We start from the raw sequence: 21,872 nt of genomic DNA on the forward strand, positions 1-21,872 counted from the left end.
TTTCTGCATGAATAAACTCCTACTACAACATGAAGAACCTTCGTGTTCTACAACATAGTTCCCAAAAAAATTCTTCAGAAATTTCCTTGTATAAATACCACTATGCAACACTGTAGCCTTGTATTTGAAAATACGTATCTTCCTACAAGCATTAAACATCATGCTACGGCAATTTAGACCAAACGATGAGACACTCACTCCAAGGCAGCATACAACAACGTTATGTCATAGTTATGTCAAGAAACTAGGTTGCACATTATTAAATTAATCTTCTTGCAGGAAGAAACCAGGGAGTGGTCCCGGAAGAGAGACTTGAACACACCTCGTCTTACAAGAATGCCACAGAGTGGACAGCTGGTCCAGACCTTTGTTTTACGATTCATCTGAAGGATGTCACTAGGAGCATACAGTTTTGTGTTCCCATAAATTGTTTTAGAAATAACAAAGGAGTGTTAGGCAAGTGTTTCAGTAATCCCACCTATGTCTGCATCTAAATAATACGGAGATAAAAAAAAAAACAACTCAGAAAGGTAGAACCATAAACAGGCAACACTAAATGAGAACACAAACACAAAATAAGCCACTTTTTATTTCAATAAAGAAATTAAACTCAATCTTAGCAGAAATAAGAGTCATACATAGTATCTGGCCATAAAAACCTGTATGTACAGCACAATAAAATAAAATATTACAAAAAGTGACTTTTTGAAAAAAAAACTTTTTAAATGTTGTCTCTTATTTTCATGCCTACATTTTCTATACAGTGTAGAGCAACTGAAGCACGTACATTTGATTAACATCAGTGCATTTGATCCCATAATATAGTAACAATATACAACTTGCATAGGTTTGCAGATGTTGTGAAAGGCTAGCAGTGAATTCATATGATCCACTTTTCAAAGTTACAGATTTTCACATCAAATGGCACCAGTATCTTGTCACACAGCTGCAAATTGTCTTGAACACAGTTTTATCCACTCTAACAATTTTTATGCAAGATACACAAAGGTTTAAACATGATAATACGTCCAAACTAAAACACATTTATTCGCTTCTGCCAATCTGTTCACTGAAGTCCAAAACTTTTTAAAACTTTTTTTTATTTTTAGGTCAGAGACTGTTAATAGCTACTTCTCAGAAACATTGGGTTGATCCGCAGTCTAGGGCAGCGTATCTGATCTAAGATCTAAATCTGTACTTTGAGAAACAGGAAGACTGGTCAATCCTGTTCCACAGAGAAAAGGACTACCTAGCCACAGCCCCTGCTGGGAAAGGCTCATGTGGAGCAGAGCTTGTGTTTTTGCAGCTTCTTACCCTTTAGGATCCAGGTACACGGTGTGGTCATGCGTGGGGCAGCACGTAGAAAACAAAACAGATAAAGGAACGGAGCTCTGGAGAAGGAACCTGAAGGCCAGAGGGCTTCTACACATAACTGGGAAATTTCTTGCAGATAGAAGAGTGATGGGAGACCAGCAAAGGTCAGCTCATCTGCACTGGACTGGGCCAACAACCTGAACTAGGGAGGGAAGCTGGAGCTGTGCTGGACCCAGTATTTCTAAAAATGGCAGAGATACTCTACAGACATTAAGACGGTACTCTGAGGAAATGCTGGGAAGCCAGTGTTATGGCCATGTGTGGATATAGAGCTCAATTTTTTCTATAAGGGAAAGTGTGATGGTGAAATGAAAAAAAAAATCTTAGAGCTGTGAGATTACATTAACTTATCTGTACATGCTAGCAATACTGATTTCAATATGTCCCTCTACAGTACACAGATGCCCAGAAAAACATTCTGATGACTTTGAGAAGGATCATTCACATTCATAGAGTCAGAGTGTCTTGCTGGCCTTTTAGCAGCATGCTTTTAGCTGAAAATTCCATAACTATACAGCTGCTCTTTCCCACAGTGGTAAAAGCAAGCGTAAAATTTCTGTCTGTTTGCACTGACACTAAACAACCTGACTCAAATGGCCCTTCACAAGGCATTACCATCACCTAACCTTATTGCTACCTAAGTTCTTTTTTTTAAAAAAAAAAAAGATGAATCTTATTTTTCAAATAGCTCAGTGTAAATCAAAGACATGGGAAAAAATCATAATGTGAGGAACAACTGCAATCTTCTAGACGATTCTCTCTGGACTGTTAGAAACTATGCTTTTATTTCATGGAAAGCTAACCAAAACAAACTCCTTTGTTTTTCTAACCTTTCTAATTAGATATAGTCCTGAAAATTATCATATTCCTGGCAAGCAAACCAAGTGTAATTTTCTAATTTAACAAAATTGGTTTGTCTTCTACTTACATGCAAGCACAATATTATAAATAATTTCATTAATACTTTTTAAACTCTTTCCAATGAGAGAAAAATTCTGTTCTGAGACACTGTCACCAGGCAAAAGTAAATAATCTCTAATGAAATGAATTCCTTTATCCCCAGAAATCTAGATCTGAAAATTCTCTATTCATCTCACCCCATATTTGCAGTTCACTTCATTGTCCCAGCAAAAAAGCTAGCAATTCAAACTGGTACAGCTGCAACTGATGGGGTCCTCTGTGACTGGTGAGGATTGGCACGTACCAGATCAGTTAACAGCCAGCCATGGAGCTCAGGACCCTCCAGCCCCTCATACTCTGGACAGACCTCCTTACTCTGCAGACTTTCAAACCTGTGGCAGAACAAGTCCCTTCTTTCAGCTTGGCAACACTTCTAGTTATCTCAGCTCTTAAGTACCTTCATGTGCTTGCCTGTCTGGGATTATAGTACACTTCAGGTAGAACAGAGTAAGACAGAGGCAAATGAATCAGTTAAAAAGCTCCTATCCCAGCAAATGATTACATATTCACTGAATAAGCTTTTCTGGCCTCCATGGAGTGCAAGTTGTGTATCTCGAGTTGTATTTATCGCAAATTGTATGCAACTTAAAAAACCAGTCTGGAATACTTGACTTACAATTTGTATATAAATTGTTCTATATTTCTGTCAACCTCAGATTTGAAGTTACTGAACATCTAATTTAACCCCTGTGGAGTCTGGAAAGAAGAGTCACTGCTTCACTGATTTGCAGTTTTGGAGGAAAAAAGCAAATCACCAAAAACTATGATTAGCATGCAAGATGAAGAGTCATTGAAATGGAAACAAAAATATTAATCAGAAGTGGTAGAAGTAGGAAAGATTAACAGCATATTTGAATTCAGAGTTATCTACAGCAAAACTCCAAAAGCTTGTATAATATTGTAAAACTCATCTCCTTCTCTCTCTAAACCTTTTCTTTATCTTGGTAATAAGGCATGGCTTCAATGGTTATACTACAAGTAGATTCTCCTTTAGTCAGAATACAGCATGCAGTCAAGTTGTACACAAACCCAAGTTCACTGAAGATCTATGTTTAACTGTAGGACAGAAATGAACTCTTTTTAGTTGTGAGAATCATTCCATTCAGTATGACTTATTCTGTTCAGTATGTTTCCTTACATTTAGATGGACCATAATGTATCTATGACTTCTAGAAAGAAAAGTGAGAGGTAATGGCACATATTAGGATTTGTTTTGAAAAAGAATACAAAAATACTCTAAAGGTGCACTCAAGATCTATAGATCTTCTCCAGAAATTTTAGTTCACTGGAAGACAATAAAATATTCTGTCTTCAGATGTTACGAGACTATTTGGAAAAAAGTAAATAGGTTTTTTGTTGTACTGTTGGTTTTTTTGGAGTTGTTTTTTTTTTTTAAATTATTATTTTTTCCCCCACATGACTTAGTGTCTCTAACAGTACAGATGTAAGTGCAAGTCTAGGAAAATTGAACTGCTGTTTGGCTCATATCTATTGCTGAGGAAAAAAAAACCAAAAAGAACTGTTAAAAATCAAATCCTAAGTTACATACAGGAAGCTTTAATTAACAAAGATTGCAAGTGAAAAGGATATGAAATACTTGTAAATTAATTCCCTGCCTCAAACTAGTTTTGCACAGATGTAGTTCCAAGACTACTAAGATTCAGACTTCTTCAGCCTGCTATTACACAAATACAAAGTGTTGTACGAACACTTGCACTATATAGTAACAGCAAAAGGATTTGTACCGATTATTCTGGCTTTATTCATCCATCTGAGAATAAAACCATTCTCTTTGTAAGAGAAAAGGCAGTATCATAATTTAAGCTTCAGCATAAATGAAGTATAGAAACACATTTTTATATATTAAACACTTGTTGACTAATCAACATTATTGCAGCTCTGCTCCCTGTTCCTAGCATGGGTAATTATTGAAGTGTAAGAACCACAGGCATGGAGAAGCAAAAAGGCATGTGGTCAGCTTAGGCTTTTCGCTCAGAATTGCTCCAGCCAGGAAACACGCATCTTCCTTAAGATATTGATAAAGAATGTCAATTTTAAAAAGGTGAAAATTCGACTGTTAGTTTAAATAAGAAAAAACATGTTTCATGTACACATGTACACTTATTCCCATACTCTGAATTACATAGAGTAACAGCATAACAACTTGGACAATCTTCTTTTTCTTATAAGCATTCTTATCTTGAATGTGAATTCTGTTTCACCGGACTTTCCTGCTTAGAACAAAAATTATCCCAATATGCAGAATCCTCAGGTGTGACTGGAATACCAGATGCAACTAAATCTTCAAAAGTCAATAATGTAAACTGTGGTTGGTTAGGCTCCATGGAACGTACCTAAGGAAAATACATATTAGTATTACATGAATCAATAAATCTCAGTTTTCTTCCTACAATATTCCCTGTCCAGTTTAAACGACACGGAAGAAGAAATAAAATATTCCAGTTGAGACCAATGTCACTGTCCCTAATTTGGGCTGTACAATAACTCATAGAAGCATGTAACAGGCCACATAGGAAAAACAAGTTTTTCTTTGAAACTCAGTTCAGAAAACTGAAAGAACAAGGGATAGAGAATGCTGTAAATACCAGAGAATGAGTGTTTAAGTCCAGAAAAAAGGAAGAAAAAACCCACCAAACCCAAAAAAACTTTACTTCGTTCTCTAGCAGACATGATTATTTGAGATGACAGCGTGAGGATTTATTCAACTAGAGGTGTGCCTATTCATACTCTTTTTAATACCAGCAATCACTGAGGTTGTGCATGCTTCTCTCAAACTCATGCTATTTAAGGACAAAAGTGGTCACAATGGACCCACAAATCTCCATGTTAAATCCAGATTAAATGCAGACTGAGATATTAGAGATGAGAGTGTCATTGTCTCCATCTTAGTTCCATCACTTCAAGAAAAAACACATTTCAAAATAAAAACGGTTTGTTTTTTTGAGCACATGTTACTGTGCAGCCTGCTGTATACTATCTGCAAGTGTAATTCTTTCCAAACAGCAGGGCAAATAGTACAGCTGCATGAATTGCACATGAATATAGCTGATCCTTCTAAATTCGGCATTTGCTCAAGCAACATATTCTTAATGTTTAATATTTGATAGAATTCAGCAAGACTACTCTGCAGTGGGGTTATTCTGTGCATCACATAAACTGACACGTTTTTGATGCAGGCTAAGGTACTGTTAACTTCTTGGGTAGCGAATACTGATGTCTGACAATCACAGAATGGTTGAGATTGGAAGGGAACTCTGGAGGTCATCTGGTCCAACCTCCCTGCTCAAGCAGGTCCACCTAGAGCCAATTGCCCAGGACCATGTCCAGACAGCTTTTTGAATATTGCCACGGATGGACACTCCACAACCTCCCTGGGCAATCTCAGTCACCCTCACAGTGAAAAAAAAGCGTTTCCTGACATTCAGAAGGAACCTCCTGTGTGTCAGTTTGTGCCCACTGCCTCTGGTCCTGTCACTGGGCACCAATGAAAAGAGCCTGGCTCTATCTAATTCGCACCCTTCCTTCAGGTATTTAGATACATTACTAAGATTCCCCCGAGCTTTCTCTTCTCCAGGCTGAACAGTCCCAGCTCTCTCAGCTTTTCCTCACAGGAGAGGCGTTCCAGTCCTTAGTCATATTTGTGGCCCTTCGCTGGACTCTCTCCAGTATGTCCATGTCTCTCTTGTACTGAAAAACCCAGAACCGGACACAGCACCCCAGATGTGGCCTCACCAGTGCTGAGTGAAGGGGAAGAATCACCTCCCTTGACCTGCTGCCAACACTTTGTCTAATGCAGCTCAGGATACCATTAGCCTTCTTTGCTGCAAGGGCCCATTGCTGGTTCACATTCAGTCTGTGCCTTTTCTTCCAAGCTGCTTTCCAGCTGGCTGGCCGTTCCTGTTGGCCCATTTCTCCAGCCTGTCGAGGTCTCTCTGGATGGCATCATGACCCCCTGACATATCAACCACTCCTTCCAGTTTTGTGTCACCAGCAAACCTGCAGAGGGTACACTGTCCCATCATCCAGATCATTAATGAAGATGTTAAACGGGACTGGATCCAATTTTGACCCCTGGGGTACATCGCTAGTTACCGGCCTCCAACCAGACTTCGTGCCACTGATCACCACCCCCTGGGCCCAACCGTTCTTCTAGTTTTCAGTCCACCTCTTTGTCTGCTTATCCAGTACATACATCAACATTTTCTCTAGGAGGATCTTATAAGGAGACAGTGTCAGAGGTAGAAGGTACTGAAGTCTAGGTAGACAATATCCACTGCTCTCCCCTCATGTATCAGGCCAGTCATTTCATTGTAGAAGTTTACCAAGTTGGTCAAGCATGACTTCCTCTTGGAGAAGCTATGCTGAGTAGTTCTGATGATTTCTTTGTCCTTGATGTGCCTGGAAATGGTTTCCAGAATTAGCTGCTCCGCCACCTTTCCAGAGGTGTGGCTGATGGGCCCTGGGTCCTCCTTCTTGAAGACAGAGTGACATTTGCTTTCCTCCAGTCTTTGGGCACTTGTCCCAGTTGCCAAATAAACCAAAGATTATGGAGAGTGGCCTCACAATGACATCTGCCAGCTGCATTCCATAAGGGCTTAAGGACTTAGGTACATCCAGTTTGCTTAAGTATTCCCTGACCTGATCCTCTTCCACCAAGGGTACATCTTCCTTGCTCCTTCCCTTCTGGTCTCTGGGACCCGGGATTCCTGAAGGTCAGTCTTGCTAATAAAGAATGAGCCAAAGAAGGCATTCAGTACCTCAGTCTTTTCTATGTCCTGTGTACTCAGGGCCTCTGTCTCGTCAAGCAAAGGGCCCATGTTTTCCCTATCTTCCCTTTGTCTCCTATGCACTTACAGAAGCCCTTCTTGTTGTCTTTGATGTCCCTGGTCAATTCCATTTGGTCTTAGCTTTCCTAACTTCGTCCCTGGATGTTCAGACAATGTTTCTGTACTCTGCCCAGGTTACCCATTCTTGCTTCCACCCTCTGCATGCTTCTTTTTTGTGCTTGAGTTTGGCTAAGAGCTCTTTGTTCATCCATGCAGGTCTCCTGGCATTTTTGCCTGACTTCATATTCATTGGGATGGACCTCTCTTGAGCTTAGAGGAGGTGATCCTTGAATAGTAACCAGCTCTCTTAGGCCCCGCTTCCCTCCAAGGCCTTATTCCACAGGACTCTTCCAAGCAGATCTTTGAGGCAGCCAAAATCTGCTCTCCTCAAGTCCAGGATTGTCAGCCCTCCTCCCTGCCCCCTGGATCCTGAACTCCACCATCTCATGTTCACTGCAGCCAAGGCTCACATCCCCAACAAGCCCCTCCTTGTTGGTGAGTATGAGGTCCAGCAGAGCACCTCTCCTTGTTGGTTTCTCTATCACTTGGAGGAGGAAGTTGTTGTCAAAGAACTCCAGGAGCCTCCTGGATTGCTTATGTCTTGCTGTGTCTCTCCAGCAGATATTGGGGTGGTTCAAGTCCCCCGTGAGGATCAGGGCCTGTGAATCGGATGCTGCTTCTATTTGTCTGTAGAGGGCCTGATTCACTTTCTGGTCAGGTGGCATATAGAAAACACCCACTATAATGTCACCTTGACTGGCCCTCTCTATCCAAACCGGTAAACTCTCAGCTGGCTCCTCATCCACCCCCAGGCAGAGCTCCATGCACTCCAGCTGCTCTCTCACATAAAGGGCAACTCCCCCCCATCTTCCCACCCTATCCTTCCTAAAGAGCCTGTACCTCCAGCCATGGGAACCATCCCACCACATCTCCATGATCCCAACTAAATCATAGCCCTGCAATTGCACACAGGTCTCTAACTCATCACGGTTATTCCCCATACTGTGTGCACTAGTGTACAGGCACTTTAGAGAGGCACCCCAGCATCCAAGTTCCTGGAGAGAGTTTGGAGGATTTGGCTGTAATGGTGCCTTGTAGGCACTTGCTTACTTACATGCAAGTGCTGGAGGTGACCTCACCTAAGGCCCATTTTGTTGATTTTGTTATCCCTTCCTATCACATCAATGAAGTAAATAGGTAAATAGGTAAAAGAGCAAACAAGTCTACTCCCTGCTTCAGTGTTTGAGCAGTAAGCTACTGTTAGGAATAAATGGAGAGACAACAAAATGGTTTGTGTTTGTTGTAACAGCACAGCAAAACTCAAAGTTGTCCAAAGTTGACTGAAAGCAAAAGTTAATCGAGCTGCCTGTCTCTTTATATCCTCACACAAGTGACATGGTGTTGAGACATTCCTGTTCATCTGGCATTTTGGAGATGAAGTAAAGCTGCAGGAACCGTGCCTAGAGCCATGCAAGTGACATCACAGATGCATACCAAATATGAACTAACAATCTACTTAGCTCAGATGCTTAAGAGATCTAGTTTGAACTTCAGCACATGCTTGTCTGAATTCATCACAAGTCCTGTGAAATTTAGCAAGTGATAGGCAAAAAGATATTTTATAGCCCACATAGGAATTATAAAGAGTTATAAACTCAGCCATCTTTCATTGAGACCTGTCTCAGAGAACTGTCTAGATCTAGGCAAGAGTGCAGATAAATGTTCTGGTTCTCTTCAAGTATATAGGAACCACTAAAGGACATTCTGTTAAGATTCTTGACACTGGAGAATTTAAATTATAGCACTTTAAAGTAACAATTGGTCTCTCCTGTGAATTGCAGGTACTCGCTATCAGGTTGGAAAGAAAGCTTACTGCAAGTACATGTTCTGCAAACGGGACACAATGAAACACTCCTGTGATAGCAGAGAGGGAACAGAGACATGCACTGACATCCCGAAGAAATAGCATAATGTCTACACACTCAATTTTTTTAAACTAAGATGAAGAACACCTTTTCCTCTCAACACATGTAACAATACATAGAATCCTTTTTTACAGTTCTGTTAGAAAGAGAGAAGGCCGCTTTCATTTCCTCCACATTCCTGTTAGAAGGGGTCCTGAAAAGGCACAATGCAATAGTACAGAAATTTTCACTTCATTTCCATATTGGGGAGTCACAGACTGCTCACTTGTCCTATTTAAAATTACCTTTTTTCAGTGAATTGAGCTAATGAAATTCAGGTCATCACAAATTTAGTCAGTGGATAAGTATGCCTTTGAGACTTTGTTGATTCAAAGACTTTTCATCATAACTCTTGATACCATGCCTGTTCTTTCTATGATAATTTTAAGGTGTGTGACAGTGATGGTGAAAGTCAGTACTTAAAAATCCTGGATTTTTGTAGAATATTTAGGTAATTATCTTTAGAAATAACGGCCACCTTCTTTTCACCTCAGACTGATATTTATCAGTATTCCTGTAGGAAGGATGATATGCAGCCCCTCTGTCCTGTCAAACAGAACGCACATGTTTTCTTAAAGAATATTTGAGCACTGATTTACCACAGTAAATCCTCAAAGGCAGTTTATACGTCTTTTTTAATCTAACCAACACTAGTTAAGGTCTGCCTCTCTCTGTTATCCATGATCGCAGACTCAGACTTCATGACTATGATAGATGTGTGCACGACCACTTTCATCCTTTTATCCATTCATATACTAATTATTTTTTTTCTAGTTCCTGGGAGAACCTTTGTATCTAAATAACAGAAAACAACTAACCAATTTTCTTGTGAGCAACTAAAACACCAGAGACAAACCTGGCAATTTGTCACACTTTCCTTTGCTGACTCTCTGGCTATTTTGGTTACAACTTGCCAGTTTGCCTCAAATTTTACTTTTATTGCTATTTTCAAAACCCAGGTCTTTGTTAAATCACACAGAAAATCCTGAAAAGCTTTTAAGTAGCTTTGTTGCTTCTCTCAATAAAGAGACCACACAGACTGAAGACTAACACTGCTGTTCTTCCCATCTGTTGGTTGTTGTTGCTTGTCTCAAGGGTTATCTTGTCATAATGGTGTCTGAGAGATGGATCTGCTCTGGGATACATGCACTGACAGTCCCCCATTAAAATCAACTTGGTGAGGTGCCGTACTAGTTTAGCAGTCCAGATTGGTTCACTGCCTCCATTTCCCTCTGTGAAAACCATCTTTCACACATGAGTACTAGCAGACTGTGACAAAAATCACTTAATCTTCTCTTGAATGAACAAACTGAACGCTGTAACACATACATTCCAGATTTGACATTATCTGTTGCTGTCCTCTGAAACCATTTCTCCTTCCCAGACCTTTGCTGAAATAGGCACAACAGAACTAGAGGTAACAGCTCAGTAACAATCTGGTTAATACTGTGCGCAAGATAAGCTTTCTCCTCGGTCCTACATCTGAGAGAACACACTTCTAACATAGTCTGATGCTGTAGTTAACGTTCAAGAGATTAGTTTCCAAGACATGAAAATGTTTCATGATTTCTTACATCAGAATGCTTCTGTCCAAATCCCTCCTGTTTCCCAAGAGCCACTGCAACATGATGATGGTCATCTAACCGGATTTCCTAGTAAAGATGAAAAATGGCAATGTAAATGCATTTTCTTTACTCTGTTTCCAGCAAAGACTATATAAATGGTTAGAATATGGTTCAGAACAATAGCAGAACATAATTTAAAATACTTTAAAATACTTTAAAATAATAACATTCAAAAAGCAATAGTCCTTTTCAGCAGTTTTGTTGGAGAGCTCAAGGATGCACATATGTTAAAAAGTTAGCAGGGCTGAACTGGTTACAATAGGTTACCATCACCTCACCCATTTGTAGATATTTATATTCAATTTTGTGACCTTAGCAGTCCTTTACCAATCCCTTCTAAGTCACAAGCCATATAACCCATCGTAGCTATGTTTTCTGATGAACTGTGAACTTCTGGGAGGTAGCTGAAAAACAACGATGTAAGTGTAAACTTAAACCAATGACTCTCTCACTCTTGGCTTCAGACAGCATGTAAGATCACAACTTCAAATTTCTGACACAGCAGTCTGAGCACTACTCTGTGTAAATACAAATCAATTTTCCTCAAAAAACATTTTTGGATATATAACTATATATTTAGTAATATAGTTTATCTATTTAATAGTTTTGTTTAAAAGTGTTTTCTTCTAGAAAGGCTAAGAATTCATCTAAACAATTAATTTCAGATAAAAAACACTTTTATGTACTATTTCTGAATAATGTTTATGCTATAGCCAAGTCATAATCCTGTTGGCTTTTTTTCCTTATATATATAAAGGGGGGGAAATAATGTTTTTCTTGTTTCTTTACCCAAAAATTTTCACATAATTTCAGCACAAACTTTCTAAAATGGAAATAAAGAATAACAAGAATTTCACCTAGAAATATGAATTATTTAGATATCACCATTAATCTGAAAATCTGCTAGTAGTCTGGATATTCTCCTTGGGAGTATGACAACCTCCAATTTCCACTTCCTTGGGAAATACTCTAACTGCACGATATTATAATATAAAGAAAGCATCATGACGTCCTTCTATTTCCTCTAACAGGTTGTTGGTTACCTTTTTTCTCCCCTTCTAATCTAAGCAAAATGCCCTTTAAAACAATGCTGTCAGTCTGCATTAGGCTTCTCTACAGCTCATCTACTATATAGGATTTTCAAATATTTCAGTTGCAAGGATACCATTTCTGTGATTCCCAAACAGCCCTGTATATAAAAAAAGTGCCAAGATGTTCAGCTCAGATCTATTCAACCCAGCTCAGCCAAGACAGCAGCTGCTCTAGTCATGTGTAGCAGCAGTACAACTATAAGGCTGGGGGACTTCACTGGCAAAGATGTGGGTGTCTTGGCAGATAGATGCTGGTGTGGGAGTAGAACTCTGTTTTTACTTTGATCTCTTCAGCACCAAAACTGTGCCTATTTGACAGATTTAGCAGTGAACTTTGTATCCCTCACCTACTTAAAAACAAAATGTCAAACTCATGTTGTTTTACCTTTCTGCAAAGCGCTAGTAAGAAAATTACTATTTCAATTCTGTCTAGATTAGGAGAAATATTTAATGCACAGGACAAACACTAACAAATCTGCAGTGTAAGCGCTATTTCCCACAACTGCAAGAGCTATAGGTGTATTTACTATGACATATTTTACTAAGTTTTCCCTTACTAGCGTACAAGACTGAAAATAAGTCAAGCATAAAGAATGCTACCTCAGGTTTGATGAAATCTAACCATTTGTACACATCATGCACATTTCTACAAATTCCTCAAAAATAAAAGAAGACTATAAAAATTAGATGTTTGATCAAGTGCTGCTAAACAATTTATATAGTTCTACGGTGGCAGTATTTTGTATTTGTCTAGATGGAAAAATGACTACATCCACTTTTTAATCACTTTATTTTCCCCACTTGTTTCTTTTTTTGCATGTCCAAGAGGTTAAAGACTGATCCAAAAAGGGGACATAGTACAGCACATTCACCAGTGGTCTACATCTGTAGTCATAAGTTTGCAAACAACTGTGTTACAGCTTTAAGCTAAACGCACGGAAATTTTTTTTTGTGAAGTGAATGTATGTATTACTTCTTGTTTGTGCAACCGAGAACATATTATAGATAAAGTCTTTTACATATTGTTAATAACGTAATTTTTTGTCAGCTCAAAGCTGCATTTAACAGCTTTAAATAACAGGGACCACTCCCCTGCAGAGACCCTGCCCAATGGACAATGAATTCAGAAGGTTCCACCTCATTTACTTCACGTATCCTCCATGGTCACAAAACAGTTTTCAGCATCTTACAATAAAACATAACAAACTATGCCCTTCATCTTATCTCTGCTGCTTCAGAGAAATATAAATCCAAACCAAATACAGAAGAGGAGAAGATCTTTCCTGGCTCCTACTAGCAGCCAGCAAAATCCTTAAGGTATGGAGTTAATGAAAAATACTGAAACCATAAAAAACAGTGAATCAGCCTGCTTCCCTATTCATTTGGAGATACTGCTGATACAGCTTATAAAATAAATCCAACTTCTTAAATGGAAATAGATGATTAAACAAAAAGAGAAAGAGGACAATTGTAAGAATTCCTTCAAGGTAAAGAGTTTGTTTTGTTAAGATTCCTCTCTATAAACCAGGAAACATATAATGGATCAAAATTTATTTTTCTCTGCACAGAACCAAAGTGTTACTAGACCTGTTCAAGTTACAGGCATACAGAGGCTTATAATGACCTCATTTCAAAGGCTCGGCAGAACGATGTGTCTGGGATTCAAATCACTCTGGATTCACTCAACAACAGACAGCTTATGAGGAAACTGTTCCTTCCCAGCCAGCAGAACTGATTGCTGTGTGAATCCAGTTGGATTAGCTAGTCTTAGAAGTAAAAGTTTTCATTCCTATTTATTCCTTACAATGTAACAGGATTAACTTCTCTTACTGAAGGTAAAAGACTCCATTACAGTTGCATACCAACAACAATTACTACATATGTTTCAAATTGACCCAGGTAATCTCAGTTTGAAATTCATATTCTGGAAGTAATGTATTTGCATATAGACAAACCAAGCAAATATTTGTTGTGAAAAAATGCAAACAATTATTTGTGTAGCAGCAGTGATGCCAGGTGATTCTTAATCCCCAAGTGAGGTTTAGTTGGGTGCTTCCTTTACAAACTGGTTGTATCCAAAATTGAGGTAGGGACCAGAACAGTACTGTCTTACGTCTCATTTAAGATTCTTCTTTAATATAGGTTCCAGTAAGTGCTGTCTAGCCCTTCTTCCTGATTAACTGTACAAAACTGGGACCAATAAGGAAAGAGTCATGAATACACTTAACATTTTGCAAATCAGTACTTAGGATTTTTTTCCACATATCAGATCTGCTACAGAGATATGTATTATAAACTTATGTTTATCTCTTTAAATTATAAAACTTGTAATCGATCAACTTTTCACTTTTATTGAAATTAACTAGTGCTTCATTCTGTAAGTTTATTTTCTTCAAATGAAGTAAATGGAGCATATAGAATTATCCATAATAATAATAATCATCATCACCAGAAAAATGATTGCATCCTAAATTAACACCCTGACACAAATACTGTATCACTCTTCACTGGGCTAGTAAGCTTTTAATTATTACTAAACAAATTCACCTTTTTAAAATAAGGAAAGTGTGCACTGCCTATGTGAATAAAGCATATTTAACACACATAACAGACATATCTTCAAATTAAATGTACGTTTTTAAATGAAATTTTACTGTATTTTTTCTCCCACTCCTTCCAAAACAGTTGGAGAGAATCTGAGTAGCCATCTCTAGAGTACTATATGAAAACAAGTGCCAAAAGCTAAACTGATCCACCAAGATCAAACAACAAGAGACTGTTTCTGAGCTACTGCCTTCTACTCAAGCTCAAAAATATGAGGAGTGGAGGAGGGGAAAGATGCTTCGAACAAAGCTAAAGCCTTGGTAAAGGGACTCCAAGCAGCCAACTACACAACAAGGTAGTTCATTTGGTATTTACAACAAAATAACAGAAAATTTTTTTTTAAATGTTCACAGAAAATTCTATCTCCAATATGAACAGGCTTTGCTCTTGTTGTGAACAGTTACAGAGTGTCTGAACAGTGTCAACTTTGATTTACTCTGATTCACAAGTACTCCTCTTGACATTTAGTCATGACAAGTATAAGGTGGTGGATTTTTTTCTAGTCTTTATAAGTTGCTTTTTCACATTACTTTCTGAAGCAGATGTATATTTTGTGTAATTTAAATGGGTAAAATCCTCTTTATTTCTCTCTTATGGTTTTGGTAAATTAGATTCTATTTAAAACTGAAATAAGACAATCCGAAATATGCGATAATTGGATTTTAAACAGCCTTGCTCTCTTTGATCATCTCCTATCATAAAGATATAGGCAGATCTGAAAAGTAAAAGTGAGGTCATTGTATTTTTTTATTTGATAGAAAAAGTTCACTCAAGCAAACTCAGCACAACAGGGAACACAAGTTCTATACTATATAACAGTAATATGCAGCCTTACAGGTGATTCTTAATGACTTCTCTTGGGTGACTTCCAGATTTCTCAAAATTAGTGTTTTCAGTTAACAAGTTGTTTCAAGAATTTGGCTCAAGGGCAAATAATGAAACAAAAAAAGAGACTTTTGTAAGTAAGAAAACGGGCACAAAATTAAAAGAAACTTGGGACAAGACAAAAAAGTAAAGTGATGCTTAATTTTAGGCTGGGGATTGGTAACTGAAAAACTAATTTTTTTTAAAATTTCATTTTAATAAATATTGCTATTTAAATGAAATTATATCCCAATTGAGCTTGTATTTAAATGAAACTTAATAATAAATCCTTTCTTTAAAACACTACAATCTGCCTTGTTATAAGGCTGTGCTCTTGGGAAGCAGGAGGGCAAGTATGGAAGAGGAGACATTCCTCAGATAAAAATTAAATTAAACTTCTAGCAGTAATTACTAAGTAATAAGGAAAAATCAAATAATTATAAAGCATTTAAGTAATACAGGGAGCTACCTACATCATCATCTTCAGGCTATTTTAGTCAATCAACCACAGGCATGTCATCAAAGACCAAAATTAGGAGTTCCAGAAGTCAATCAATAGATGCTTCCTTGACAATTGTACACTGTTAGCATTAATATAGAAAGCATTCTATTACAAGATGTGTCACAGTCTTTCTTAAGATTTTCTTTTGCCAGTCTATATTTCCAACTAGTGAATTTCATGACATACTCAATTCCTAGAGAGTACCACAGTATCAGTAAGAGGGCTAGTATGGGTAGACTTTTAAAATAACAGAAAACCAAATGTGGCTAGAAATACTGAAAGGAATGAACTGTGAAGAGGTCAACTTATGCTACAAGTTAAATGTTACTGGTACATTCATTCTTTTTTACTACATGCATACCATATACGTAGTTTGTATACTATACAAAAGAAGCATACAGCAGAAATTGTCATTTAGACAAGCTCTACTGGAACAGTTGTCTCCAACAATGTAGATATTTTCAAAATGTAAACGTGTATCGGAAACTGAGTACTCTTATTGAAAAGTGTGCTTGACTATTTTGTGAAATTGCAATGTATTCTTTGAATTGCTAGTCAGCTATATACCAGCTGCACAAATGTACGGCAGACTGGAACAAGGTGCCCTTTACAGACAATTTTAAAGTCACAATGTCTTTTGCATTTCTTCCTTTGTTTTAAGTAGTTGAATGAATGTGCCTCTGGGGTGTAGAGAAATGGTATTGTGATTTGTTTAACTTTTTTTAAAGGTTAGTTTCTTAGGGTAATTAAATAATTTGAGATCATTGTGTAGAATCATAGAATCATTTAGGTTGGAAAAGACCCTTAAGATCATCAAGTCCAACCATTAAGCTAACACTACCAAGTCCATCACTAAACCATGTCCCTATCAGTTCTTTCTCTCTACACCCTTTAAACTACATTAGATGCTATTGATCATTTTCTACCAAATCTAACAGGATAGATGTTTTAGTGATAAGTCTCAATAACTTTCAAGAGGGAAAACCAAACAAAAACCCAAACTCCAACACTCAAATAGAAGATTGAGCCCAAACTAATGTTCCAATTAAGCAAAAGCAAGTTTTTTGCATCTCTCCATTCCCCCAGACAGCAGCCAATCAGCACACTGTAACTCCAAACCCACAAAAGCACGTTTATACCAGCTTGTATGGACTAGAAGTAGGAAACCCAAAGAGGCTGAAGACATCTCCTCCATTTCAAACATTTAACATAAACACTAAATAATGGGGTTAGTTAATCACTAGTCTCATTCTAGATCAACTGATGAAGAACTTTAAAATCTTAGACACTGTTCAGAAGTCAGGTTTGAATATGCCTCAGTGAACTTCCTGCATGCCATAGGCTGAATTTCATAGAGTGCAAGAAATATACTCCAGGAACAGAAAAAATAAAAAGCCATTATAAAGAATGTATCTCTGGGGTGCTTTTGCGATCATCAAAAATACTTTAAAATGCTGCGGAATTATATCCTAAATTTTGATTGATATATGTTCAATGTGGTTATACAGAATAAAGGTGTGAAGTTGCAATTAAAAAAATCAAATGTGCAATGCAACCATAGGGTGTTGAGACTGTTTATCAATATTGAAAAAATAAATTTGAATATTTCTTACCTCAAACATCCACTCTTCTTCTTTATCTCCATCCAGAAGCATTTTTGTCTCCGTATATACCTTCCCTATTTCCAGTTGCAATGGGGACACATGAAATTCAATTCTTTGCAAGTTAAAGCCAATTCCAACTCCAACAGCCTTTAAGAAGCTTTCCTTTAAGGCCTAAAACACAGAATAAATGTATTTTATTCATACCGACCATTTTCAAACTGCTCTATAAACATTATTTCTGAGCAGATAAATTTAAGACTTGTACTATGGTAAATGTGAGGGTAGACTGATGCAATTATCAAGAGAAAAAGTTATCAGCATTGTTAATACCTAGCCTAACTTGTGGCGTTATTATGAACTATAATGAATTATCAAGCGGCACATAAAGATACGAACCCTTTACCTTGTTCTGGGTATGTGTTTAAAACTAGCCATAAATCCTTCCAGAAATGTCAGTTGTACTATGGTTCTCAATGTTATTCTGACATTTAAAAAAAATCAGTAAAATAGAAAACCCATTAAAATATTATCTCCACATGAACATGTAACTATAAAAAGAATACAGTCTTACCATAATGAAAATAATAACAAAATATATCAAAAGAAAATGTGCAGGTTATAGCATTGCAGTCTTTAAATAGGAAAAAAAAGTATTACCCAGTGGCGATGAAACATATCCAGCTGCATCCATTCATTACTCATAGACTTGATTACACCCCACTCTGTTTCAGTAAACTGTCGCTTCATGATGCGAAAGAAATTTGGAATTGAGCTACTACCTATAAATTAGAAAGAGATATTTACAGAAATTTTAATAGAGTAGTAATAATAAGCAAATGAATTACCTCATGTTATTGCTCTAGAAAAAACTCACTCATGAGAAAAAAATATTATGAACCAACTCTGCTCTACAATCTGGATTTATATAGCCTCAAAGCAGCGATGCTGATGACAGTTTGGGACACAGTATGAAAAAACCCCATTCCTATAGCAGAATTACTGCATTAAAAATGTGAAATGGAAGTCAAACATATTACGTATTTTCAGCATTCTCTAAAAAGGTAAGTATTTAACCAGTGCTGATTTTATATAAAAAAATTTTATATTCAGCTACAAAAGTAGCATATACTGACATTTGACAGCTTGATCTAGTAACATTTTATAAAACAGCGTGCTGTTTGTCAGAATTTATCAAGCTATTCTGCCTCCTGCCTTTGGATGCTGGGATACAAAAGAAACTTTTTTAAGCATGTCTTTTGTATTTTCTTCTGCAAGAAAAATGGGGGTAGGGAGATGCTGATAATCACAGTAAGAAAGATATCAAGGAAAAAAACCCATGTAACCTTCAAATCCTCAGATTAAGTTTAAGCATCCTCTGAAAATAAGCACAGCTGTGTTGCGCTGCAGCAGCTCTTCAGGGGCTACACCACTTTTCTCCACTAGTCTGAATTTACTTTGCAGAAGACACTACAGACTGTGTGGTTATATTGACCAATGGCATTTCTATAATACACTGGAAGCTATGGACCTCATTACACACTTGGCTAATCACCCACAGCCTATATCATTAATTAGCATACCATGCAACCTGTCCAATAGGGCTTACAGCTGACTAAACAGACAATGGCAGAAAGGAATCTTTTTTTTTAGTAGGGATAATAAAAATCTGGATAGAGACAATTCTACATACTGAGACAAAATTTTTTCATAGGTTATGCAATGTTCATATTAAAAAGAAAATATTAGTCATGTTTAGTCCAAAACATAGTCTTTCCTCCCAATACCAGCCTACTTTTAAGAACCCATCACTAAATAATTGCCTAACAAAGATGCAGATTCTAACCCTAGCTCTGCCACTGATTCTGTGAGTGACTATGGGCAAGGAACTTCTCTACACTAATGTTCCCCATCTTAAAACAGGGATAAAGGTATTAACCCTTCTCTATAAAGTGGTTGTCTTCTACAGATATCTAAGCACTATATAAAAACAGGTATTGGCAGCAGTAATAACTGATCTGAACGAACTGATGTCACACTAAAGCACACATTCAGGTTTTCTGACAATTTCCAGATCATATTGCAAAGTGTAATCTAACATACTGTACACATCACACAAGACCTGGCAGTGACATTTCAGAGATGCTCTCAATTTCATTTATGGACTAAAGTGAAGAAAACATCTTAAGACAGAAATTTTGTTGACAGTTGCAATAGTCAGCTAATGGAATGATCCAGAACAATCTAAGGACAGAACTAACTTTCCTCTTTGGGGAAAATGATGATACTGCAAAAGAAAAGCAACCACAATGTCAAGTATGTTTTGATGGATTACCAAGGCAAATGAAATATCCATCTACGTAGACAATCCAACTTTCCTGAAACAATGAAAAATAACACAGAAATTTGTTCAGCTTGGAGAAAGCTTATTGTCTTTCATCTCCCTGAGTTTATATGGCCCATTTTATGATCAAATAACTGTGTTGACACCTGCTCCAAACAACCCACTCATTTTTTTTTCCTTTCTCTTCTCTCAAGTATTTAAGACACCAGTGGTGAGGCACCAGCCTCTTCAGGTGATTCAAACTACAGAACATTCAAGACTGTCCTGGTGTACCCTTCCTCCTCCATTACTTTCAGAGAGTTCTCTTGCTTTCAATAACCGAGGGCTATTCACACTACCAGAGATGACTACCCAAGACTATCCACACTACCTTCAGCACCGAGAGGCGTATAATGCCTCCTGCATTGTCAGTCCTTCTGCCATTCAAACCTTACTACGCATGGTGAATACGCTTGATACTTAAACTATTTAGTATACCAAGTGTATATTCAAACCCGTATGCTACTGCCTTTTCACTCCTTACTTACCTCTTTTTGTCCTAGGTTTCTTCAACTATTCAGCTACCCTTCTTGATGCTTATGCTCAAATTTACAAAGTATTTTCCCCTCCATTCCAGCCGTCTGTCACGTTTCTCCTTTGAAAAGCTCAGGCACCGCTTTCTCCTGAACGGCCCTACCCTCCCATTTCCTTCTTAATACAGTGCAGTTGCTTCGCTCTGAGGAATGGATCAGATTAGGGGAGCCAGGACTATTATTCTCCACAAATTACAAGCAGTACCACAGCCTGCCTACTCCATTTTGCCATATTTGCTTAAATATCAGAGAGAGACAGATTCACAGAATCACGGGAAAATTTAGGTTGGAAAGGACCTCTGGAGACCATCTGGTCCAATATTCTGTTGAAAACAGAGCCTTATATTAGGTTACTCATGGTCCTGTCAAGCAGAGTCTTTTATCCCTTCTCTGGGCAATTTATTCCAGTGTTTTACTGTTCTTATGGTAAAGAATCGTTTTCTTTTATCCAGACAGAATTTCCCCTGAAGCAACCTGAGCCTGTTGCCTTTTGCCTGTTGCCCTGTCCCTGTGCACCCTCATGAAGACAGCTACCTGTATCTTCTCTACAGCTACCTTTAAGATAGACTGTGATTCAATTCCCCTCCTCAAATCCCCTCTTCAGATTCAATAAACCCAGCTACATCAACATTTCTACATAGGTCAAGTTCCCCAACCCTCTGATCACCTTGGTGGCCCTTCACTAAACCCTCCTCAATGTTCCCATGTCTCTCATGAACTGGGGGATGAGGAGGACAAAATTAGAAGCAGTAGAAACTTTTCTTTTAAATGCTACCTTTTTGATTTTACTTCGAGCAAAAAAGCCTCAAACATACTCTTCCTTTGAAAGAATGGGAACAAGTTCCATATAGCAATTATTCAGTTGGTTTTAAATTTGCATTTCTAAATTACCTCCCATTTGCAAGCTGTTTCAGAAATAAACTCACCTATCAACAATTATACAAACACTTAAACTTATTTCTGTGACCATTTCAATTCATTAATAATCCAAGTTCTAGTTTACAAAATAATTATATTTCATTAAAAATACCAAAGAGATTTCATGCCAAATTTTTCCAGTATGCATACTGTAGAGCTAATTTTGGATACAATTCTGTATTACACACTGTATAGTCTACAGATGATCATTTGAGGTACAGGGCACGACAGGGTACCAGTTAACCACCTTTCAGTTGGGTTCTTCACTGAACAACTGAGCTTCCCATTCTGATGATAACTTTCTAAGACCTTCTTAAATATTTTTCCCCCTGTGTTTACTGCCTATATTTTTCTCTCAGAGAAGTTTGCCAAAAATGTTTAGCACTTTTCCTAATCTCAAAGCCTACTCTGTAGAATTTAAGCAAAGAAAGAAAAAACGTGCCCCAGTATTTTAATGATCTTCACGAAACCACAATATTTTCTACAAGGAAAATACCAAGACCACGTAACAGAATACAAAAGAAACTGGAATGCAAGTTGGAAGTCTGATAGGAAATAAAGGCAAGACAAAGAAGTATTTATAAGGGTTATCAACCCAACATATTA

At 37.6% G+C, this 21,872-nt stretch overlaps 1 protein-coding gene across 1 annotated transcript in view; it reads right to left on the reverse strand.

The window, feature by feature from the left end:
• Window positions 1–557: 557 nt before the first annotated feature.
• The window catches only part of AASDHPPT (aminoadipate-semialdehyde dehydrogenase-phosphopantetheinyl transferase), a 37,815-nt gene continuing 16,500 nt past the window's right edge, over window positions 558–21,872 (reverse strand). The window contains exons 3-6 of the mRNA XM_075140076.1: window positions 18,093–18,214; window positions 17,445–17,606; window positions 10,720–10,797; window positions 558–4,688 (exon numbers count right to left, since the gene is read on the reverse strand). Coding sequence (XP_074996177.1) covers window positions 4,530–4,688; window positions 10,720–10,797; window positions 17,445–17,606; window positions 18,093–18,214 — 521 coding nt within the window. The 3' untranslated portion in view covers window positions 558–4,529. The remainder of the gene's footprint in view (window positions 4,689–10,719; window positions 10,798–17,444; window positions 17,607–18,092; window positions 18,215–21,872) is intronic.

This window comes from Calonectris borealis, chromosome 1 (genome assembly GCF_964195595.1).
Source record: "Calonectris borealis chromosome 1, bCalBor7.hap1.2, whole genome shotgun sequence".
Classification (NCBI taxonomy): domain Eukaryota; kingdom Metazoa; phylum Chordata; class Aves; order Procellariiformes; family Procellariidae; genus Calonectris; species Calonectris borealis.